Source organism: Galleria mellonella, unplaced genomic scaffold, assembly GCF_026898425.1.
Source record: "Galleria mellonella isolate WM207_F2 unplaced genomic scaffold, CSIRO_AGI_GalMel_v1 utg36, whole genome shotgun sequence".
Lineage (NCBI taxonomy): Eukaryota > Metazoa > Arthropoda > Insecta > Lepidoptera > Pyralidae > Galleria > Galleria mellonella.
Genome location: NW_026442086.1, coordinates 235302 through 262648, shown reverse-complemented (window position 1 = coordinate 262648; position 27347 = coordinate 235302). Strand labels below are relative to the sequence as shown.

The following is a 27347-nucleotide window of genomic DNA, read 5'->3' as shown; positions in this document are numbered from 1 at the left end:
GTGTGGTTCAATTGTTTGCCGTAAACATTGAGAAAATAATCACTTTCTTATGAGTCGATCTTATATTGACAAAACTGGAAAATGAACCCATGTAACCATTTATAAGTATTAAATTAATAAAATAAATTTATATTTATAGTGTTATGATATACTTTTATCTATTGTTTTTATTTTAATTATTATTTTAAATCATACGTAATCATAATCATACATGTAACATTCGAATGTGATTAAAAATAAATTAGATATATCAAACTTTTGACTTTATTTTCTGTCCTAACTCAAGGTAAAAGGGAATATAAAAAGAATACAAATAGCTAAACATCCTTCGATGTAATCTAAACGTCCTTCGATGTAATCTAAAGAAGCTAGAAACTAGAGTGCTTTATTTCTAGATACAAGATTAACTTGTACTGCTGACTTTACATCCATACCAAGTATCTTAAAGAATTAAATTGAATTTATAAAAAATAACATTGGAATACAGTTCGTGAATACTCACGAACATAACACAAACTTACGAGTACAGAAAATTGATTATAATCAATATATGGATAATTATCTATTTGTAAATACTTTTTTATACGACTTACAAACTAAAATCACTCCTTTTATACTAATAGCATTAACTTCTTAATATTATCTATTAATTTTTCAATAAAATGCATGCAAGGGAAGATCACATAATCTTACGGTCATGTACATATTGTTCAGTGCCTAACTAGGGTACGAGTATGTCAATGTCAATTAGTCAACAAATGTCAATTAAAAAAACGTTCTTCTTGTTATTGTATTGAATATCGGGATAATGCACATCTCGATTGGTCAGTATGCAGTACAGGAAATGGTTGCTGTTCCGGTCGCAATGTCAGTGTCGACGCGAGGCCGCCAACCCGTTTCGGCGTCAATGGCCGACTGCCTGATTCGATGTCTTTGGAGTATTCGATAGTTTATTTCCTATGATTTTTAGAGGACGATTTAAGCAATAAATTTAGACAACAAAATTAGGAAACGAACGAACTGTTATGTCAAAGCAGCAAAATTTATGGGCATTTACTAGACAAAGAAACTTGAAATAAAAAAAATAGTCTTATACAATTTATTGATATGTGTACGATTATATTTCTATAGTATTTAAAAATTTAAAATAGGATTCAACAGACAAAAACAAACAAAAAAAATGTATATGTATAAACAAATATATATATAGGCATACGCATTACTGAGCTCAGGTGTAATACTCGAGTCTACTACTGGTAAACAAAAGACAACCGCAATGTATAATTCAATACATCATAGTAGAAACATGTTTTAAGAATAAGATGTACATTATCAGCTTACTTTATTGAGTTTTGGAAAGTTGTATTTGTTATTTTGTATCGTAATAAGACAACACTATGACCATTATTTCCACTAACGTTGATTGAAACAAAAGAATTGAAATAAAAGGCTTCTATACGCTTTTTGTTTCTGTAGTAAAAACGTCATAACCATCATTATTATCATCATATCAGTCCTGTCCTGTCTGTCTACTTCTGTACTGTCCACTTCTGAATATAGGTCTCCATTTTGCCAGTAGCTGTCACTCTTGGTAAGCGGGTTGGCAACCGCAGTTAAGCTTTGATGATAATTTACGAGCTATCCTTCGGCCATTAAGTTCCCTTAGTCGCCTCTTATTACAAGGGAGGAGGGAAAGTAAGGGGTGGCCTATTCTACGCCGGGACCACACGCCAGTAAAAACATAATTCATCACAATTCAATTAGGTAAAATGTAGGAAGTGTTTTGTTTTACGTTTACTAGTGCCCGTTGAAGAATTGTACCTACTTCATTATAATGTATAGTTAATAGTGAACCGGCCGTAGTAACCTTGTTTGGTTCTGTTATATACCGGCGTTTAGATGCATTCAGATCACGATCGTGTCAATCACAATACAGACTACAAAGTATTAGGAGTTCTGACGTCACATAGTGGACTGGTCGACGGAAATCAGCTCAGATGTTGAATTACGCAGTAGAATCTTAATTGAATCACTTATACTATGGACAGCAGGTTTATACTTGAATCTAATATCAATAATTATTTCAATACAAATCAAACGACACATAATTTGTGTTCCGTTGGTGAATATATTGCAAAAATATCAATGACTGAATGACAGATATGAATAATTTAGTATATATTAGACACAAGTCTGTTATATTTGATCATAGTTATATATTTAAATAAAATGTACACGTATACATAGCAATCTCTATTAAAACCCTGGAACTAATTTGGTTGTAAGGTAAAGTTGCAGACGTTTTTTGTCGTTAAACAGCTGTGCATACAAGGCTGTGTTTCGATTTTGAACAGTGTCATGTGTAATTAGAATGCAGCGTTCGAACTCAGAAATAGCAACACATGACTCCTCACATACTTAGTACCTCTATTATGGGCGTCATATCTGTTATAAATAAGGAAAAAAAATCATAAAATAGATAAAAAGGAAACATAAAATATATTTATTGTAATTAAACACATATTAAGATTAATTAATTACTATACAAATGGCAAATATACAACAAGAAACAAAATTTTACATACATCTAAAAATATTGCACTCCTTTTTAGCAGTCGGGAAAAAAATAGTTTTGGCTTTGTTACAGTCATGAAAATAACACAAGGTAATGTATAATAACAAAAGTATAAATAAATATTTGACCTTAGATTGTCGATCCGAATAAATAAATAATTTTTATATCTACTGAAAGCACTATAACGTATAAACACGATTCACCATAAATATAAATGGATATTCTCACAACTAGAATGCTTAATGGAATAGTCAGAAGCATTTGTTGGTTATTGTTAGATATTACAATCCAAGGTGGCAGAGGGTAAGTTTACCTGCGTGGTTTAGAATAAATTATTTTAAACCACGCATTTAACATATACACAAATAAAGTAGATTCAAGGCTTTATTTGAGTACGTAGTGAACTGAAGACGAAAAGACTTCAACGCGAACGCGAGTTTGTTGGTAAAAAGTGATAAACAATTTCATCATTATCATTACAATTTGTCATTGTTTCACTGCTAGATACCCTTTCGTATATCAAAGGAATATTTATTATGTAAAATTCAAGTATAAAATTAATTTAAGTTTGTAAATAATGTTAAGAGGTTTTTTTAACTAATCACGCTGAAGGTAAAAAAAAAATTACTATCGACCTACATTAAGTCAGAATTTGGAAAGATATCTAGTGATATATACATAAAAAGTACAGCTAAAGTGAGAATTTTCCTTCCTCTTCACATTCATGTTCTTCTCTGTATAAATTCTTGATGGAATTACATTTAACTATTTAACAGTATGCTAATTAGCTACGCAGTTTAAAATAAATAACAAATACATTTACGACAAAAATAGCATCATCATGTACAAGTACTTTAAATAATAGAATAGAGAATGAACAATTGATATCTTGATTTTTATATTAACTCGGATGAAATCCTGTCACGATCGTTTTGCCTTCTTGTATTTCGGCCGTGGCGTTGAGGCCTCGCATCTTGTGGCCTCCGCTGCGCCTTGACATTCACGTTGCGCGTGCGCACAACACTAAAACGTTCCATTTTTAAACACCAACACTTCCGATCTAACCACTTCCTATTTTGTTCACGTTACAAACGATATTAAATTTTGACATGAGATTTAATAGTAGATTAACTCTCGACAGACAGTTTGCTGTTCTCTAGGTGCTTCCGTATTATGATAAAATTACTAATCGTTTGGATATTCGTCTGCATAAATAATCAAAAATGCAATAATATATGTGTATTATTGCAAGGTACAATATATTTAAAAAAATACATTAATTCTTAATATAAAATTCAAAATTATGAAACAGGTATTAGAATTAAAATAAAACATTAAAAAGAGAAGGTAAGTTTTTTTATCAATACACTTTAAATTATACATTATTAAGACATAGTGATTATGCAGGCAACCCGTCTAACAAAATTATAAGTTTGGTTATGTAATGGTATGTGACATGACTTATTTTAATGTATAGCTCAATTTAGCGCTTTGTACAGCTGACTCGAGTATATTTATTGATAATTTAAACAATGTGAAGTGTGTCAACATTGAAAAATTAAATCGTAGTAAAATATTGGATAGATTTTTGGCTGTTCAATAAGTAGGTACTTAAATGTCGATTTTTAAGAAGTAAGAACTCTTATAAATAAATATTTATTTTTAATCTATGAATTTATTATTCTTAAATATTAATTAATTATTATTATTAACTTTAAATGTTATTTGTTTATTTTTTGGATTGATTCTTGAAGTAAAACCAATACAAAATCGCTTAACGAATATGGTAAGAAAACAGTACTTACCACGTCTGCCAAATGGCCAAAAAATAATTTTTTTTTATTAATATATTCGTATTGCGTATGTATAGAAAATAAATGTATATTTTGTCCATCTGTTACGTCATCTACACTACTGGGTCAATTTAAGTAAAATGTAGTAAAGAAGATGGAGACCGGAAATAAAATAAATTGATAAAAGCAAATACTTTTAATAGTGAACTAGAACTAATGTTTTCCTTATATGACAGTATGAAAATTAACTGGCAAGTTAATTTGTATCAATCAATGTATCAATAATGTATCTGTATATTATTTATTAAATATAGCAGTAAAATTTTCGTTAGAAATGAAGCAAGAAAACAAGAAAGGCAGACATCAATATCAGATGACTAACTACGCAGGAGACACACACAAACCAAATGGAAATAGAATAAAAAAATATATTGTGTGTATTCAAATTACGAACAATGTAGTTTTCTAATGGCCACTAACACAGCTATTATTATTTAAACTCGACATCGACATCCTCCCACTACAATGCTTTGAAAGGAAGCAATGACATTCGGTACCTTTTCGCTTTCACTGTATTGGAAAGTGAGCGTAAAAAACGTATTTCGGCAACGGCAAAATGGCGAGAGATCAACGACCCCATCGAGTCATAGACCAATACCATAGACAAAAGGCGGCCATATTGTAACGAAAGTAAAAGTTTTCCAGGTCATAGACTACAGAGTGGTTCGGTTATGCAGTCACGATCGTGATTCACGAGATGATTTGGGAATGTCACGGTTACTGTCGAATTGTACTGCTTTGTTTTGCAACCGTGTATAACTTTACTTTTAAATTGAATCAGAACAAAAACAGATCTTTGCGTAATAAGACATTGAGCCAATTTGTTCAATTCAAAATATCAAACTGACTACGCTGTATTTTACATTACATTGGGTCAGCGGAATAAATGTTTATTTTATTCTTATTTACATATCCTTCGTAACTAAAAAGTTAAATCTCTATTTAGTTAGAAAATAACCTTAATTTTGTATGTATTCAAAATTTAATAAAAATTCATTACGAAATTTGCATTTTAATTATAAATGACATAAATATAAACATAGAGTTCTGAGATTTCGTGCATGTGATAGAAATAAAAAGTAGCCAACATCCTTTTTCATCTCAAATACTACTCAAATGTTAAATTAGATAAGGATTGGTAGAGCTCTAAAAACATCAAGTGTATATATAATATTATGATAGTAAGGATATCAAACTATCTCGTCCCGTAAATTAATCCGCGTGGTCATGATAAAAAATAGCCCATATCCTCCTTTATGCCAAATTTTATGACTATTAATTAAACCCTCAAGGCGTTATGAGTTAAACAACAAAGTTACTTCCACATCTATTTAAATAAAAATCAATTGCCGAATGTGTGTAAGCGCATCACTTCAGAACGACTGTACCTATTTTTTCTAATTCTACTACTTATGTTTGTTATTTCATAACTCCGTTTATTGTGAACCGATTTGTAAAATTCTTTTTTATCTGAAAGGATGTACTTTCAGATTGGTTCTATAGAAATTTTATGAATTGAGGTTGGATTATTTTGTGGAACACAATTTTTAAATTATAACGGAAATATTTTTGTGTTTGTAATTGTTTGTAATTGGACAAGTTTTGTATAAAAGTCAATTTTAAAAAATCGCACGAAAAATGTACATCCATGCGAAGCCGGGGCAAGCAGCTAGTTTATAAAACTAATATTAGTAGATTTGAATATTATTTATATATTATTAGAAGATTTGAATAGAGTAGTTACCAAATTCAAGAGAAACATTACTGTAACCATCCAAGGGGGAGGTTTATGTTCATCAGTAGATAGTTAGATGATGATTACTGCCATAGGGTTAAAATAGTGCGCTACTTATGTATACACAATGATTACAAAATAAACTCTATCGTATTACAGTTTACTGTAAACTGGGTAATGTTTATTTACTTATTTATTCTTTATTGACCAATTAAAAAAAAATTGGTACCAAAAGCGGACTTGTTGTAAATAAATAAATACAATAACTAGGTATATGACAGAATAGTTTCTTCCTACTTCGTACGCATGGATTTCAGAAGTAAGGATATCAATTAAACAGACTACTTATAGTCAGCGTATCAAGACAAAACATACAGCGGTTTTTAAGTTTTACTTTCAGGTATACAAATGTAGAAGCCACATCGTATACTGCATAGTAGTTTTTTCATAATGCAGGAACAAACAGACAGATAAAATTACTAAAAATATTGTTATAGCCTTCGTTGCCCTTAATACATTTTTCTTAAATATCTCCCACGTACAGACACTGTCAAGTTACAATTTTATTACACTATTAAGATTCGGTATATATATATATATATATATATATATATATATATATATGTAGGTTAGGGTTTTATATTTATATTTTAAAACTAATTCTTTAACATTCTTTAATTCTCTAACATTCTCTACGCAGTATTGTGCGGTTCATAAATGTACATTGTATCAGTCGTAATTGTCCACTGCTGAACATAGCCTTCCCCATAAAGGGGGGTTTTGCCAGTAGTTGCCACGCTTGGCAGGCGGGTTAGCAGACAAAGTTTGGCATTTGGTGATGTTTTAAGAGGGACGCTGCTGCCCATCCCTCTACGACACCCACGGTAAAGGAAGAATGTACACAGGTATATTCCTATACTGATAGTGCAATAAACACTTTAGGTAAACAAAAAAAATCCTTTTTGAATTTCAACTATATTTCGTCTTAGAATTTATATAAGAAAGATATTGAAAACGTTTATACATTTGATAAACAACATTAAAGATGTTGTGTTTGAATGACGTGATTCGGTATGGTAAATAAGTGGGTTTATCTATTAGATTTACATTCTTTATACGCATTAAATAAAATCAATAATATTTCTTGTAACTTTATAGTGCAACTAAAAAAATAAATAGTCAACACATAGTCTTTATTTTTATACATATTGCGGTACTCGTGACGTCTTTTTAAATAAGTCTGTGATTGCTCTATACATGTTAAATAAGTGTCTAAGTGACCGAGATTGGTCGAGATGGCGAGTGTCTTATCTTGTTAAATCGAACTAGCCTTGAGAAAATAGCTGTCTAGATCCCCTGTCAAATTTCATCGAAATGGTTATTCACGAGAAATCAAATGTCTAAAATAAAAAATTGAATTGAAATCTTTGTCAAAGTCTTATTTAAGATATTTTAGTACATATAATCTGTTAAAATCAAGTACAAAATCTGACTATTAGATTTTTTATATTTCGAAAAATTTGTGTTTTAACTCATTAGAGGTTTATTACATAAAAAAATATATGGTATCATATCCAATTCAATTTATTATATCGTTAAGTTGACTTAAGTATCATGCCTATGTATTAGAATTATTTACCATATTTTACCTGTTTTTGTAATTCTAAGACATTATGATAAGATGATTTCATATAATATAATAGTGCATTAAACCCTTAAATCTAAAATCATTGTAAAAATTACGAGAATTAAAGATTGTGTTCCACGAAAAAAACGACTTCAATTATGGCAAAACTAGTTATTTTAAAAACTAAACTATTAAATCGACTTTGATAAAATTTCTATACTTTTCCAAATCGGTTTATAATTGCCGGAGTTATAAGCTAACAAATATAAAAAAGATACAATCGAATTAAGAACCTCCGATTTTTGAAGTCAATTGAAAAGTTTTGTAAGAGATGATAAGATACTGGCTTGCAAGAGTTGCAATAGTAGAAATATATTGTGACTCTAACTATATAAAAGGTTTGTAGAGAATATGTAAATTTAGTAAATAAATGTGCTGTAGGTAATTCTTAGATAATATATGCGATTCTGCCTACGTATGTTTTTGGTGTTAACGCGTAATACAATCTATTCTGTGGTTATAGGATTCTTCTTAATAAATATATACATTTAATAAAGCAATCAGCAGATTTAGTATATTATTTATCATTTGATTAAAATAAGAATATTCCTTATTTATTCACATTATTAGGAGTCAATAATTTTACATTATCATGATTATTTTTTTAATTTAAATTGTATTAAAATACAAAAAATAATCGACAATAGCAACTTCTTTTTTATTTAATAGTTTCCCAGGATCTATATAAATATTCAAACTATTTTTTTTTATTTCAACATGTAGAAATAATTCCATGTTATTCCGGATATGTAGGTTAAAATAATTATTAACTTACATAATTATATAGCTCTCTAGTACTTGCTTAGCATTATTATTAATGACAGTGATAATTTCATAAAGTATGTAATTAGAATTTTACATTTAAAAGTGGTAATAAAAATTTGTAAGATTTAATATTCGGAGTGCATATTAATGGCTTATACAGAGATTTTAAAATAATAATTATATGAATATTTATATAAATTCTTCAAAATAATTTTCAAATTATTATATATTTTTAGTATTATTAGAATTTTTTATTCAAACATAATAGCTATTAATAAAAATAGTTAATTGTATTTAAAATTAAATGACAAATATTCAATAAATTATAAAAATAATAGACAAGTAAATGAGTATATATGTATTTAAATTACAATATAATTAATTTTTAGTGAATAATTTATTTTATTTATCAATATTTTAGCATACGTAGATTAGCTCGTAGCAGCTGCTACGAGCCGAGCTACGTATATATAGTACGGAATGGTTTATTCTCCGCCTTGAGATTACGATGGTTAAAAAACTTTTTTTTTTAATTAATATAAATTGAAAGTAATTATCAAACCTTTTTAATTAATGATATTTATTTACATAAATTGTAAATATTTTAAATATTTTATTTATATTTTTTTTTCAAAGCGTATCTTATGTTTTTATTCATTTTTAATAATATATAAAAGGAAGTATAATATTTACCCATTGTGGAGGTCATCGTCTGAAGTTGTTGAGCGTGCGTGGAGGCGTCAAACGCCTCTTCAGGCCCCAGCTTGTCGCCCGCCGACAGCTTGTCTAGAGCACCTCGTGCATCACACGAACGTTCCACCTGGTTCCTATACACCGATCACCTTTTTAATTTACGTCTCCGAAAATTTTTTGAAACACCAACTTTCAGCATAGTTTTTCAAAGCACTTGACACGCACCGCATGCGGAGTCCGGCTCACTTCCTGCGGAACAACACAAGTGATGCGCGGGCGCGGATCGCAGTTTCGTCACGGTCGTTTGCGCGCTCCCCGAACCTCTAGATTCGGCAAAATCACGATAACGACTGCGCGCGAATGTCGTCATGTCGAAATTCGAAACACTTTCACCTAAATATTCCGCCTCCGTTTCGGCGGACGCGGGCGTCGCTCTCGGCGCTCACGCACACACCGCTCACACCGTCAGTACTCAATTACGTACGCTGTAAAAATTGCGTCAGTGTTTTTCGTAGCCGATCTTACATTTGACGAGTACGCTGCCGAAATATAGTTATCTCACTCTACTGTTCATTCACCGTTATTCGAGATATTTTTTGTTTCGGTTTTTTTATCTGTCCGTTTCGTTGGAGGACAGGCGTGTGAGTGTGCGGATTTCGATAGCGGGGTCGTTGAACTGCCAAAAGGGATTTCGTTAACAGTATGCCATGATATTTCAGTACTAGGATGGGTTGCAGCTAATGATGATGGGTGTATCGCGTCGTGTCGTATATGTTCTGGTGGCAAACACTAGTTGCGTTGGTAAAGCATAAGTAGGTCAAACGCACGCGCACGCGCTGTTCTTCATGACCGCACAACGACCGTTTTAAACTCTACTCGCATCATCTTCATACTTTATTTACTTAGATTTCGATTAACCTAGTAATTAATTAAATCGACTTCTTAAAAGGTTAACGTTCCATAAGTTGATTGCATCACGAACTTTTGGATGTAAAACACGACCTTGAAAATATCAAGATTTTGCTTAAGTTCTGAGTGTATTATTTTCGCAATATGACAAGGCTATTCCTGCCATTTAATGTCTGTAGCATTTTAATTAAATATATACATACTTACACCTATGCCTTAAAGTTTAATTATGTGAATTCACTATATCCATTGAGCGTTAACACTAAGCTTTTAATCATGAACATGACAAACCATTGCCGGTTTTTGTCAAAGGTTAGAAAAGGCCGATGGCACAGTTTGGTGTTGGATTACATTAAAACCGAGTTCATTCGCATCGGCTGCTATTCATAAGTACCCTAGATTATGCCTCTGATTCATTGTATACTGGACAATGGTGCTATTCGTATGAAGTACCCGCCTAAAATACTTTCACATTGTATTAAACACAATAAATACAACACGTCAAAACTATTTGGCAAACTTGGATATCCAGAAAAGATTTAAAATTTAAATGGAAAACAACATTAATTTTTATATAGACATAAATTGGATATTTTCTATGAAAAACCAAACATTAACCTAATTTATGCTGTTGATAAAATTTGTTGATGCTGGAGATTGGCTGGCATTTGGTGGGATTTAAAATTAATTTGTAACCTGTGTGCAAACATTCTGACTTATAACACACACAGATTAACTTAACTGATGTTTAAAGTACATACACACTAAATAACATGTTTTTTAATCAGTTTCAACGTTCATTTAAGTCTTGGAGCTCTTGATAATAATTGTTTGTTGATACAAAACAGTTATAAATAAATTCTAGTAATTATTCAGTATCTATTCAGCCGTATTAAAAGTAGTCTATTGGACAATAATTGTAGTACATTTTCTACATTTACACAATTTTCATTGGTATTTCAAAGGTATTTTAATAGAATTTAAGATTATTGTAGAACTAAAACCGAATTTGTAAGTATATTTATGTATCTATGTATGCCACTGAAATATTTATAACAACAGGACGTCTACCTACATGATAGTAGCTGTATGGTTTTTGTAGGAAAGTTATATTACAATTCTTACTGTAAATTAGCCTATATGTAATAAGAATTATGATACTGTTACAGAAAAACCTTGATTAACAGACGAACGATCAAAAATAAACTACTGTTGTTAGTATGTCTGACCGCCGCGCGACGGACGCCGAAGGTATGCGTTGGGCAGTATGCGCCCACAGTCAGGTAGCTTGAGTATTATATTTAGCCAGAAGGAACCTGAAACTGGGTTAACTATTCTCCTGAAGAAAACACGGCCACTTGAAATATTGACGCAACACAGTATGTATGGGTGGCCTATCTGAGAGCGGGTGAAAGGAAAGTAGCCGCATAACCCAATTCGACTCTGAAAACAGGAAGTTCATGCAACATTTGATGCCATATACATTATTCTTAGAATATATTTCACGACGCCTCTGTGCAGCTATTGTTTACTGATATATGATTCTGTCTATCTACTTATATGAAGTCGGACATCAACTGTATTGTTTTATTGCGGTACCAGTATCTATTATATATAAAATATGATTATCAGTACATTTCTATACGTCTATAAAATATTTAATATAAAAAAATCTGAATATAGTTGACTTTACTATGGTATTTGTATACCTGTTAGAAGTGTTACATTTGAAGTTAAGATTAAATGATGAATATTGTGGACAGATAACATTCTTATTAATTCTATGAGTAAGATGGAGTGGATGATTTTGAATTTGGAACTTCTTTAAATTCGGTTCGCTCACTCGTTTAATGGATATCTACTCTTTATTAAACCACGTTGTTTGATCGTTCACCTAGCGAGTAAAACGAGAGCCAAACCGCATCCATTGTGACCTTTAAGTATATATATCTATACTCAAATACTGCGACTAACAGGCCGATTAATATTTTTTATAGTCCATTAAAACATCAGTATTTTAAAGGATGAACTGTAGATACGTGAAAATAAATAATAAGATTTGTAAATCGGTTATCTCATCATGGCTGCAATATTTAAATAGCCCGAGAGACACTTCATCGATTATATACAATATCAGATTTGCATTCAAATATTTGGCAGTGGTGTTTGATTATGAAGACCCTCAACAAAACACATTTTTTGATATTTGTTTATTTAGTAATACAAGTGTGATAAGTGACAATCAATAGACGATGGCCCAAGTCAAATAAACATTGATCATAAGGTGAACGTATTTATTTGTCAAGCCCAGTTTGATGTGCGAGGCGCACCTTACAATTATTATCAACAACATTCATTATATCTTAGTTATTTGTGCAAATAAGAAAAATTCTTAAGAAAAATTCTTTTTATATTAAGAATTTTGTGTCCAAAGCATAAAGTTCAATATATAAATAAAAAAAAAAGAAAATATGGTCTCCTTTTCCTGAAATAGTATAGATATTGTACTTGGCAGAAAAGATCAAACATTGTTATCATTTGTAAACAATATTCTTTGTAGTGCATCAAATGGGATACAAAAGCTTTCGTAATAGTTTATACATAAATGTCGACAGTTCCCACAGCAGTTTATCAGTTGACTATTGGGCCATATCGATAGAAATTCATTGTATCGATAATGCGGATGTTTTTCACACGGTTTAGCGAAACTGACTGATTTAGTTGAAGTTCAATAACCTAACTTGAAGAAAGGTGATAATCTTATAAAATATGATTAATGGAAAATCGCCGAAGCCATCGTATGATAAGAAAACGCAAAGAATTATTAGTGTAGTGTGATTGATCTTTTCTAATCTTTGTCGAGAATCTTTTTTTTTTTTTATAAATCTTTTGAGGCGTAGATAGCTGCATGTATTTTATATTATTTATAATCTGCATTTTTTATATGAAATAATTAACTACAATTATTTGTTATCCATTTATATTTTTATATAAAAAAAAAACGAAGTTTTTACAGTTCACAACAGATACACACAAGTACTCTATAGGTACCAATCTAGAGTTAGATAAAATAATTCGTACAATTTTTTTCTAATCATATAAATACATCTGTGCAATTCTTTTCTAATCGTCGGTAGAAATTATCTTTATTCTCATTTTAAATAGCGTAAATTTTATGTTTAGAAATTATCAACAGAATGACATCGCATTATCAACTACTAAGTCTAGCTAGACTAATACACCGAAAGTTAGAACCGACTAAATCCATGCATTTTATTACATAATTATATAAATAAATAAATACTGTCTTAATATCGATACGACTGAACGTAGGTGCTATATTAATTTGAAATAATATGAATGATAATGCAAGTAATATCTTTGTTGTATACATAGTAACGGTACTAAAACGTTATCTATAATTAGGTTTAACAAACTATATAATAGATTGTAATCTAAAGAGATATCAAATTAATAGAAAATTATTTATTTATTTCTTCATATGAAATGTTTAACAAGTGACGTCAAATAGTAGGAAGTTGTCAATTTACTGGTATTAAACCAATTTCGATATTTTTTTTTTGAATGTATTCGATAGGGTTAACTTTGATTTTGGCCTTCTTTTTGATTTTATGGTGATGGAAGACGCTGTTTCTTTTTTTTTAAATATAATCTAATATTAAATTTCTGTAATTAATTTAGGTGAATTACCTTTACCTAATTGTTAAAATATTATTTGTTCTCTTTATTAAGTATTTTGGTATTGTCTTATCTTAAAATAATAGTTGAATTTAAATTGAATATTTTAATTAATATTTGTAAAATTATATAATATCTTTACCATAAGAATAAGAAGTATATTTTTTTGTATTCAGTCGCTACAAAATATGTCACTATTTAGTTGCTCGTGCACCTGTTTCAATATTATAATTAATGTCATTCACCATTCTTAACTTATGACTATACAAAAGTATACAAAACTATGTATTTGCAAGGGAATATTTTGATAGATGTTGACTTCTACTCATAAGTTACTTAATTCATATTCTCTTAATTATTAAATACTTTATCTCTAAATTATTTTAGATAATACTTTTATATTTAATACTTTTCTAAACTCAAATTTACATTGAATGTGTTTTATAAGATAATTTATTCATAAATTTTAAACATTAATCGCCTTTCACGTTATCAAAACAAATATTGCAAGGTTGTAAATCGGATTTGAAGAAACAAGATTAGGCAAATGTTTATTTGTAATGAGAAAGAAAAAAAAATCGTACGAAATCAAAACGTCGAAAGGGGCGGACCCTTTAGTTATTTTCTTACTATTATGCTACAACAGTACACAATTTGCCGTAAATTGCCGTGTAGTCTCGGCAGATACTGGGCCGCCCCTTTCTTTCCCGTGGGTGTCGTAAGAGGCGACTAAGGAAGTCAATGGTCGAGCGATGGACAGTAGCGTCCCTCTTAAAACATCACTAAAGCTTAGCTGTGATAGTCAACCCGTTTGCCAAGTGCCAACTAGTGGCAAAACTCCCCTTTTGAGGAAGGTTTATGTTTAGCAGTGGACAGTTAACGGCTGATATAATAATACAATAACACAATTCATTATGGCACGTCCCGGAGTAATTCCGTAGTAATAAATTAAAAAAAAAAACGAATATACGACAAATATATTAATGAACAAGATAAGATTTTCTTTTATTTTATGGATTCCTTAGCCTATCTTAGCTAGACGGCCATGCCCAGCGATAAATATTATTTTTGCTAATTGCACAATAACAGAGTTAACGACCTCGCGTCGAAACATCTCAACAAAGCTATTATTACTGTAATGACTAGTACTAAGTGTTATTCGATTACGTAGTTCTCAAGTATTTAATGTTAATATAAAGGTAGAGAAGTTTATATATTCTTTTATTAAAGACTATAGATGAAAGTCTGTTTTTGGGTGTATGTATGTACATTCGGATCTTAGGTATACAATTTTTAATATTCATTTTATCAATCTCCTATAACTCTATATTGCTCCTATTGGTATATTTATATATTTAATATACCTATTTATACATAATTTACTATATATAATACATTATAATGTTACCTTGAGATTTTCATTGAGACTCAGAAATTCATTAACAGTTAGGAAGTACGTAAAGAGCACCTCCAATTACAATAAACAATAGTTTGATGTCAATGACATGTAACCGCCACCATTGTGCTATAAATTTTGGTGCGCAAGAATCACAATTAATGAATGCTTTGCCAAGATTGTATGAAGTGTAGTGAGTGACTGCCAACATTGCATAATAATTTTAGTACTAAGAGGTGCATTACATGGTCAAATGCGACCCTGTACGTACATGCAGGGTTAGTCATATTAATTCGAATCTCACTATACAAGAAGAATAATGGGAATTTTAAAATTATTCTTGAAACAGAGGAGCATGCTAAATTGCAGTTTGTTCTAAAATGAAGTACTTTCAGATTTTGACCACTTTTATTTAGTTTCATTTATGATATCAATAATAGATAATGGATTAATTAAAATGAGATTATTAATATTAAGTGTGCCAATATTGGGTCTATTCTGGAGTGTCATTCTTCATAGATATAATTAAAACTTCAGTTGCAATGCATGTTTTTTCACTAAATCATCAATCTGAAGTTTTAATTTTAGAGACAGATTTAGAAGATTCTAGAATCGATCGCAATGGTTTTATTGATAAGTTCTTCTAGACAAGAATTTTATATAACATAATATGTATTTGACAGTGTAATATGCCCTTAAGTGTATGTATATATTATTATATTACAATTACTTTTGTTGAATGAAGTATTTATCACTATACAAATTACAATCATAATAGAAAGAAACATTTCATATTACAAATCTACAAGTGTATTTTATTTCGGTATAAAAACATATAATTTTTCATAAAGTTAATTCGATTACTACGCGGAAGTTGATTACTAGTTCTATATATGTCATAAAAATATACTCTATAGAACATTTCCTATTACATAATGCTGTATGTGACCGCGCACTGCGAGCACCATCGTCGTCGCGAGGCCTCAACGCCTAGTTTCACAACAAGTGCCCACCACAACGTTTTCACTTTTTCGCTGTCAAGAACGCACGCTGACGATAAACAAACATTTTGGCCGTCACTGCCAAACTGCCGGCAATGTCGAAATGACTTCATAACCAAATTTAAAAAAGACAACCACGATCTTATCGCAATGCGATTGAGTTGGAATTGCATTGCAGTTCTCGCGTAACCTACGATGGGGTTCAGAATATACATTCAATTTTAACAAGTAACCCAAAACGTCTCATATTTGCGACAGACGAAGCGAATTTTAAACCTTAATTCTAGTAGCATATCTGTCTAAATTAATTAACTCGGTTCAGCCTCCAATGATGTTATGCAGTGCACACTGTGGTTGTAGAAACGTCGAGGCTGTTCATTGACCTTTTTAGGCACATAACACTAGCGAAACAAAAGACGAATTTAAACCATAGGTATTAGAAGAACCTTGATAATGTATATTTATAATCAGTTGGGCAATAAAGAGAGGTAATAATGTTATGTACTGAACATTGAAAAAAGCAGGTACCCAAATACAATTTAAAGAAAATATAATATTATATGTTCCGAAATCTATAATAGAAAGATAGAAAAGTTTTTAAAGTCAATCACAAGAAACGGCTAAACTATATAAATATCAATTTTATATTGAACATAATAATTTATCTAAAAATTCTATAAAGAACGCAGGGAAGGTTACAGTTGCGACTTACAACATTAAATGTTTGTATCTAAACTGAAACTACCTTGAAACAAACATCTTGTTTGTATAACTGAATGTTTTGAAATTACAAGTTGAACGTCTAGATTATTATCGACATTCCACATTTCGTTTCATAATGCGGTGTTGTTAATCGGTAACAAAATACACAATGGACCAATTTGCTAAAGAGATAGATTAAAAGATGAAATGTGCTAGTATCTCTTGGAATCCAGCATTGTGTGGAACAAGAAGTGCTTACTTGTCATAACAACACCGCGGTTGCATTGGCTGACATTGCCTCTCACTGGCCCCACGTAACTAAGTTACGTAAAAGGTCTTTACCCTGTTTATTTGGGACAACATTATTAAAGAGATGTATTAATTTACGAGTATTAGCACTTGCGGTTGTGTTGGGTAATGCTGAACAATACGATAGACGGTTGATCATCTGCAAATCGCTTTTCAGTTCGTGTTTGTGCAACTCAGAGCTTTTAGCGCGTTTGTGAACGGCAGAAGTCAGTTTGCTGTAGCATTGCGAAACTTATACGTGACTGTGCTGTACTAAATATGTATTAAAATCTTAACTTGAAATTAGTGCTATGTTATCTAAAATTAACTTACAGTGTTAACTGTCGATTTACATAGAATACTTCGTTATTTCTGTTTTTATATAATTGAATATCAAATATAACATCAATTCGCTGTACTATTGCGCAAATTGTACATAGAGTCCTGACTTTGAAATGCTATGGTTTTAAAATTATTTTAACATGTTAATTATTAGTTATTATATTTATTTTAATTCAGATTATTTGTATAATTTAATACTAAATATAAAGATAGTTTGTACACTTATTTCGTGTTTAATTAATTAAAATTTGAAAATTACCACATGGTAAAAAATAACAGGTATCTACTATACTGCCTATCGCACAATATGTAGTACGTCTTCGATTTTGTTACATTATGTGATAATTAGAAAAGGCTTTAATGTATTTTTACTTTACTACATTATACTTTGTATATCTACGCAAATACAAATTTGCACCTATAATTATGTTTTCTTTATTATTTCAGTATGTACTTTACATTATTTATAGAGATTACTACAAACTCACTAGACTATTTGGTATAGGGTTTGATTTATTTAGTATTTTATTTTGCACTAATACTATAGTTGCCTCTTGAGATGTAGTGGGAAGAAAAATGAGTTACGATCTATTTTGTTGTCATCACACAGAGCGATTGTATAAAAATAAAATACGACAAATAATATAGCTATTGGAAATATGTTAGATATATGCAAAAAGTAGCTAATTATCACTTAGATCTAGGTTTCATATAATTACTAATACCGCAGATATAAAAATAGCATTCATTTCATTCTATACTTAACAATTACTATCTAGCATTGAAAATGATTGCTATGAAATAGGTGTTTCTACTGCAATAAGTAAGATGTATATCCATGTCATATTCAAGTCTATATAGAATTTTAGTATTAACTGATTTTGAGAAAAATAGCATGATGAAATTGACTACAAAAATGCATGCTGTGTTCTGTAGTGAAAACGATAAAGGGCAAGCGGATATTTGCAGAAAATCGTCGGTCTGAGTATGAAAATTGTTATTTGTTAAAAAATCACAAAATACCTAACTGGTATATTGTAATTTTCTTAATGAAGTAGAGAAATAAATTTTTACCTTATAATAGACAACTCGTAAACAAAATACTTGAATCGTCAATATCTCTAGCGTAAGAATATAATGAGTTGGTATTCAAGAATGAGAACAATAAAATTATACAGTATAAATAAATACTCTGTTTAGTTTACGATATCATTCATATCTATATCGACGACTAACAATTTGATCAAATAAGACATTAATGAGACTCGTAAGTTTGTTAACAAAATTTTACCAGTAAATTAAATACTAATATACATATTACATAGCGTAATGTAATGCCAAATTAAACAGAGCTAGTATTATTATTACTAGATAACTGAAAGAAATATTTTTTTCTTTTTTGGAAATACATACAACGTATATGGAAAACACCTAAATTAATATAAACAAAAACTCATGAAAATAATAGTTTGTATTGCGCGGGGTTCGAACCTGAGAGCATCAGAAGGCGAGGCGGTGTATTAAACCGTTACACCATCAGTGTCATCGAAAATGTTTATAATAATTACTCGATTCCCTGTATGTATGCGTACGACAACGATAACTTTCACAAGGTGCTGGTGCATCTTTGCGTAAGGGGCCAGTGGCCGGCGACTTGGCGGCAATGTCAGTTGTTATGTAAATGTTGGACACTGACAGCTAAAACACATACTACGTCTCTCCTTAAAGAAAGGTAAGGAGGAGCAGGCCCAAATGCGAACTCAGTATTTGCAGACTTTCAATTTCACATGTTAATTGCTGACGTCATCTACGAGATTTTGGACCGGAGAAAACAACAACTTTACGTACAAGAGCAGTTGAAATCTTGGATTGAATTTATTTAGTTGTGATATATCAATATAAGGTAATAATTAATAACAGTATACAGGATACTACAACGGATACAGCTACATCTGTATACTATAAAGTATGTATATAAACATAAACTCATTATGCAATATAATTAATTTACTTTTTACTGTATATTACTTAAGAAATTATCCTTATTCTTAGTTAATGTGAATTTCTTTGTTGCCTTTAATTTTTGTGTGCTTTAATGCTAAAAAATATAGTTTACAAAGTAACAAAAATAGGCGGTATGATTTTATTATAATATAATATATGTACAAAAGGCGGACTTAATGCCTTATAGCATTCTCTCTCAATAAAATTTCTAAAAATCTAAAATATAATTTTTATTATTACCTATTACTGCCGATTATTAACATAATAATACTTGATAATGTCTAAATACAGCGAAATCGATCATAAATGTATTATACATCTAAAAGAGAGTAATAAATTCTAATAAAAAAAAATATTAATGATTTAGAAATTGTGTGAGAGGTTTAGATCAAATACATACATACAGGTCCATTAAAGACTTATGCAAATTCATAAGGCAATATGCAATTGAGATTGTTCATGTAGATATGTATTTATTTGCTACAAATAGATACAGTAATATACAATTAGCAATAAATAGTTTGTTGCTTAATCAATAATCACAAAATGCATTTAGTATAATTTCGAAATTAATAAGTGATAGCTCGAAGTTCTATTGTGTATAAATTTACACTTGTCTCGATGTGTGTTCGTTGCTGTTACGAAATATACACGAGAGTAAAACAGATAAACAAATTTCCTCATAAAACCATGCGTAAACTTAGCTACAAATAGCGAAATATTTGTAATAGGGTTGCCGAATTATTGGTTTTACTCTAGTAGCTCTAACTGTCTGTGGTATATTATTATAATTGTTTATGTCTATAGGTATTGTTAGTCTTTTTCAATTAGATGGGAATAATCATTTTTAACATACCAAGTTGCGTAAAAAATTTAAATAAGAGATAACAGGGATAAAAAAAAAAAATATATTCGTATATTCTTGTTTGCAAAGCTTGATCTTAAAATGTAATATATTTTCTCACTCAATTTTTAAGAATGATAACACTAACTGCATGTTCTTAGTATATAGGAAAAATGAGCGGGAAATATCCTGGTTTCCCTATTTATCGGTGTCCTCTATTTCGAATACTATACCGTAAGTACAAATGCTACGGATTGCCACGATGCTCGTTGAATCTAAACTGGCTCAATTTTATTTGATAACTTCTCATGTTTCTCAAATTAAATAAAGATTATAAACCATTTTTCTATGGTATTGTTATTTTTATTTAATGTGTTTTATTGTATTATTTATGACAATATATCACATTTTATTTTGTTATAAACACATCTCATTAAATTAAATATACTATATCGATGTCAACCACCACTTAGAATAATTAATTATTAAATAATTAATTCAAAGAAGAATAGATTATATGAAAACAAATCGACAATCGATATTATCACACATTATGAAGTCACTCGAGCAATATTTTTTTCAGAATAATTAAACTCGGTCAGTATCTCAGCCGTCATATAGCGGCACGCAATTAAGTATACGTTGTAAAAAAGCCGCTTAAAAATAAAACGCTTAGTGGAAATGTTTGTGGCAAACGGTCGCGATTTTACTTAAATGTCCCATTAACAAAAATAATGACGAATAGTATAACGACAGTTATATTCGATTTAGTAATCGCTTCATACCATAAGTTCTCATTATTGTAATAGGCGTTATCTCATCTCACTATTGAGGACGGGTCTAACGTTGTAAGTAGAAAATAATAGCCTACTACTATTGTACTGGCTAGGAGCTTTCCTTTCTAATTATCCTTTCCTTGCCCTAGTAATTTATGCTTTATTCTCTTCGTCGCCTTTCGCAAAATTCTGCGGATGAAAAGGCGTGGTAACACATTGCATTCTTACTCTCTCAACATCACTAGAGAGACTCTTCTAATACACAATTTATTTAATAATATATTCTTAGGAGACTGAATAAAGTATATGTGGTACTAGCTGTATTCATGACTTTCTGCGTTACCGGGACATATCAAATGACCATGATCACAACTTTTTTTTTCTCTATTCCAAATACTATGTATATACTAAACTTTATGACTGTTGATAATTAGTTAGCATTTTCTGATTGTTAGAGTACCATTGTAGGAAAACATTAATGCATTTGATGTTACACGTTCGCTTAATGCATTGAAAAAATAAGGTTTGTGTTTGGAGTGCTCAGATCCGGCTACGAGAGGGTGTAAGGGTACTTATAGAACACGCGAGCGAGTCACGCGACTGTGGTTCAGTAACACACTAGTAAAGAAACTGCAAGGAAAACGCCTTCCGGGGTGAATGGCCGCGTTGCGTAAAACGCTCGGTGTGGCGCAAGCGCAGGTCGTAGCTGCGCGCGCGCTACCCGCACCGGCAAGATTTCTTTACAGAGCCACCTAATATTTTCTTTACAATATATAGATATTTCGTATAGATTTTGAAATCATCCAAATAAAAGATTGAAGTACAAATGAGACTCGTAAGTTATAATAGTAAGTAAATTATATATTGAATCACATGATTTGATAATTGAAACAAAAGCTTAAAATATCCGATCAATAAAAAATAGTCCGATAGGGAACTGTAACCTCATTTATTTATAAGTTAAAAAAATGTAATCCAAATCTTGTCTTAGATGTTTTTTTTTTTAAATATAAGAGTTTTCTCTTGTCGGTGCAACTAATTCATGAATTCTCTTCTATCCAGCTCTAGTTCAGGCCTTATCTTTGATGTTCTTATACGATATGATACCTAGTATTTTCTTTATCTGTCCCATGTAGTTTCTTGGTCTTACCCTTCCTGTTTTGCCCTTTATTTTACTATCTAGTACGCCCTTTAAAAAAACGTTAGGTCGTGTAAGGTGGCCCAGAATGTAATTAGTGTATAACGTATGTACGTTTTAGTATATATTCTTATAATATTTTGTTAATAATAAGAATGGATTTTTCTATACTCACTACTGGCATGGGGCCAACAACGAATAAATTCAAGAAGCAGACTGAAAGGCATAAATTCAATGAAACGTAGTGCATACAGGCCGTTTGCAATATATATCGGGTACTGACGAAACAAAATTTAATTCCTAGGTCAAGGTTTGGCTTCTCTTCGAAATGGGTAAATTGCCACACATCGGCGACCTTAACTTGCGGCGAGTCCGCGAGTGTCGCAACACAACGCCGCCAATAAAGCTGCGAGTACACCGCGCTCATTACAAAATCAAGTATAGAGCTTGCATTCGACATTGTTTATACAGTTAGTGGCTGAACGGTGGTCGGGCGTGGGTGGTGTTAGCATCTAATGAAAATAGGGTGTGTTCATACTTATTGAAAAAAGTTCTTCACTACCGTTTTTACTATGTCAATTAGTTACAAATTAGTTGAGGGTGCCAGATGCGAAATTTTGTTTTTACTCAAATGTTAAATAGTTTTACTCAAATATTAAATATTTTTTCTTCAAATTGATACAATTTCTTGAACGACGAAACATTTAGCTTCTTTCCCTTATCCCATCCTCTATTTTGCTACTTTCATCGTTATATTTTATTGCATTTATATACGCTTTACAAGTACAAAAATCGTTAAAAAAATCACCCAAATTTTTCCAAGCCCATATAATTTTTCTTTAAAAATTTCTTTAAGAATTTCATTTCACCAAAATTTCGCGAACAGAAAAAAATTACCCGAAATTAGGAAAAAATAGGAAATCTGGCAACTCTTATTTATTCTTATTGTTGTGTATCATAAGGCACATGGGGAGGATATGCCTGATGCTAATATTTACAGAAAATCGCTTACATTGAATATTACAACCGGATTATGAAAATAGTACCTTTATTCTATTTAATATGGAAATAACTCGAGACAATTAAAACAATAATTTCTGCGTAAATTCAATGACAAATAAATTCGTATAATACTAAGTTTAATATTGAGTTAAATTTGAAAAAAAAAAATCAGTTACACTTTATTGTTTTTATCTTATATTGTAAATATATTCTGTAATATTTTATAAAATTATAAACCAATTTTGCTGACTTTTGATCTTGACTGAAACAATTATGACAGTGATGGTTCCACCTTAATTATGTTTATATTGAAGAGTGTTTGTTCCTAAAAAAACAAACCGTAAAAGTTATTAAACTACACATACACTTGTAAGTATTTGTGTATATGACATAAGATAAAATACAGAACTAGAAAACAAAAAAATGAATATTATGATACAAGTAATTGGTCAGTTTATATGCATAATTATATTATGTTGATTATGGAATGTAATAAGGTGTTATTAGCTCAATTAATGATGCTAGATCCTTAATTAGACCAGAGTTTGTCCTCAACTGTAACAATGCAAAGCATTCAAACTTTTATAACAGCTGAAATTACGGACTATTATCGAATGAACAATGTAATATAATTGCTAAATATAATGACATTAAAGTCCACAGTGAGATGTAACTATACGTCATCTCATTAAATATCATGATATTTATAAATCAGTGGCTATTGAAAGAGTTTCTAATAATAATCTTATGTAATTAAATTAACAGTACATACAGGTGAAATAATTTATAAACTACATCTATTAACAGTTATAATGGTAATTTTATTAGTTTTATTAGTGTTACAAAACATTTTTGAATGTAACAAGCCTCTTATATACTTACAACGATTAAGCACAGACTTAATTTTACTAATTTTCAAATCTTTCCATTGATATAACGTAAATAATTTCGATTCACGGATGCGAATAATTTGATGTATGTTGGCATACTCGTATTTGCCATTTTTTTTATATTTTGCGGTTTTGATATTTTGTTATACTATGTTTCTCATATATATTAAGGTACTATATCTGACAACTACTATATGTCTACTATATACGTCAACAGAAAAATCGAATTAGGAATAATCTCACTGAGTAAAATACCAGATTTGAAATAAATATATTGTGATTCCGGTGAGAAATCACGGTTAATAATAATAATAATTGATATTATTTTGCAGGATTTATCTAGACTTTTAAAATTCTAATATGGAAATCTCGATGTGCAAATACGATTCACACTTGACTGATTTTGTAACCTGTGAAATACATATAAAAATCTGTGCATATCACGAAATCAATTTATTATATCGATCGATGAAAAGAATTCACTATCATTGGAAATAAGGCTTTAGTTTGCAACCAAACAAATGGAAAGTTTGTTATACAACGACCACTTAAGTACCGTGAAAGGCGTGTGAGTTTTAATGTCAGCCATCCGTGGTCAAGGTTTCAAGTTTTTGAGTGTATACACCACGCGATATTATGATTTATCTTAGAGACTATTCATACAATGCAAAATTATCTAACATTTTAATTTTAAAATGGATAGAGTTGATAAGCGTTTAAACTGGGAAAGACTGGAATCAAATTGGCATAAAAAGTTATTAATTTCAAACAATTTTAAATTATGAAAAGATTTTTTGTAAACATAGTGTTTTTATTTAACTAGGTCTCTAACAGAATCCTTTGAAACTTAGCCATCCCAATAAATAAGTACAAACAAAAAGAAGCAAGAAAAAACTCGATAGTTACATAATTATTTTACAGTGTATATTTAAGAAATGTGTTTAGAGTACGAAATGATTAGCAGAGATAATATAAATATATATGAATAAACATTTTTCCACATTTCCGTTATTATCTTTATTATGTATTACCAGATGCAAATTATGAAATAAATATTTCAAACACGTTGAAATTAAATTAAAAAAAAAAGAATCTCCGATTTATTATGCATTGCAGCGAATCAGTAGTTGCAGATGGCTCAGGATCGTACCTTACAGCAATCTATGGAGAAGGCCTATATCCAGAACAGTTAATGGCTGAAATAATGATGATGATGATTTGTATAAACAATAATTATTATATTATATATTATTTTAAAAAAAATCCATTATATGGAAGTCATTGTCCATATTTTGATAGATTGCTTTTAAATATTAAAAAAGATATACGAACACATGAACAATTACAAGTACGAATTTTAATTGACCGTGAGTCAGTCACTTACTTTTAAACTTGTTTGACATTTACAAATGAAAATGTAGCAGTATCATACCATGTTAGCATAAAATACAATGATGTCACCTGTCTGTTCAGTGGGAAGTTAATAAAAGTTTTTAGGTTATTACCAAAAGTAGCAACTGTGGTGCGTAACGAAATCAGACAATTAGCAACAGAAACATACAAGAAAGGTTCCATGGTTATTGTTTTGATATTGTTTATTACGTTGCATCGTCAATTACTTTTTCCCTTATTCCTGTCTATGGTCGAATGGTACATAATACCATATGGTGTTAAGTCCGCTATTTACACTTTCTAAGTATATTAAAGTTTAATAAATAAATACATATTTTTTATTCTAATTCACGCGGCAATGCCACGAAGTGCATAATTATGTTATTAAAAATAAAACCGAATGATATTCTAGCATGCTCGCAGATTGGAAATAATATGTACAATTGAAAGATGTTGAAAGTTCTAAGTTAAATCTCAGATATTAACATATCTTTTATTTACACAGGCTTAGTGTCAATGAAGTGTGTATGAAGGTTTACGACACGCTTTTCTCGCCTTTCGTTTCGCAACAACACGTAATTATAATCATAAAATTTTTGAGGAATGTAATGGAATTATATATTTATCAATGTTGTTAGTAATAACGTAATAGCATTGGAATCATTTAATATAACAGTCGGTAAATATCTACTTCAAAAGCAATGTATAATATCTATATATTTGTACAATCTAATATTTTTATCATAAAAGTATATAAAACGTAAGAGTTTCTAATACAATATCATAAAGAAAAAATTGCTACCTATTTTCTTAGTTATATTATATACAACAGTACTTCTTAATGGTCATATTATTATTACGAGTATCATTAGTATCGCTGTCAATTCAAAAGATTTCTTGTAAATGTTAAGAAAGTTCATTGTCTTCTGAAGTTCAGTGGAAAGGCCGAAAGTTGTATTAGATTTGAACGAGAGCGTGATAATCGCCTTGCGATTGAAAGCGAGAGTGGTTTAGTGGTCTAGCCCACGCGAGTGTACCACGTACCGGTATCGAGTCGACGAGCGGCGCGCGCGCAACGGTACCGGGTGTATGCTACGGTACTTCCCGTAGGACGGTCTCTGACACGTACTTACCCGCTATACTCGTAATAGTGAAGTGCGATGTTTACCTATCGTTTATCGAACAATTATTTATATTTTTTATTTTCCTACCATACTTATGTTATAAACCTATATATATTATGTATGATAAAATAGCAAAAGTAAAAATAAAACACTTTGTGAATCCAATTACTTTGAAGCTAGCCTTTACTTAAAGTAATTTCATAGATGAGTTTATACAATAGGACTGTTAGAATTTACTAATCGTAGAAATGTTCGGAATTACAGAATGAATACGAGAAAATGTTTATATTAATTTTGAATTGCTATTTTATAAAATTAAGTCTTAATTCAGTGAAATTTAATGACATTTTCAATTGACTCTATTAACTGTCATTTAAATTAAAAATATTGTTATTAGCTTAACCTATTAATTTTAGTCAGCATACAATTGTCATTGCAGATTTTAATTTGAAACTTGTGAATAGAATTTCGTAAAATTTTATTTTTATTTCCAATAACGACAAATTTATTGAAAATTGTGTTTCGTGGTTTT

The 27347-nt window shown here is 30.3% G+C and overlaps 1 protein-coding gene across 3 annotated transcripts in view; it reads right to left on the bottom strand.

Annotated features, from left to right (window-relative positions):
• Positions 1-27347, bottom strand: part of LOC113522727 (hormone receptor 4) — a 73697-nt gene that overhangs the window by 31602 nt on the left and 14748 nt on the right. Inside the window, exon 2 of one of the 3 annotated variants that reach the window (XM_052897364.1) lies at positions 9309-9557. The exons of the other annotated variants lie outside the window; for them this stretch is intronic. Coding sequence (XP_052753324.1) covers positions 9309-9324 — 16 coding nt within the window. The 5' untranslated portion in view covers positions 9325-9557. The remainder of the gene's footprint in view (positions 1-9308; positions 9558-27347) is intronic. 3 annotated transcript variants of the gene reach the window in all.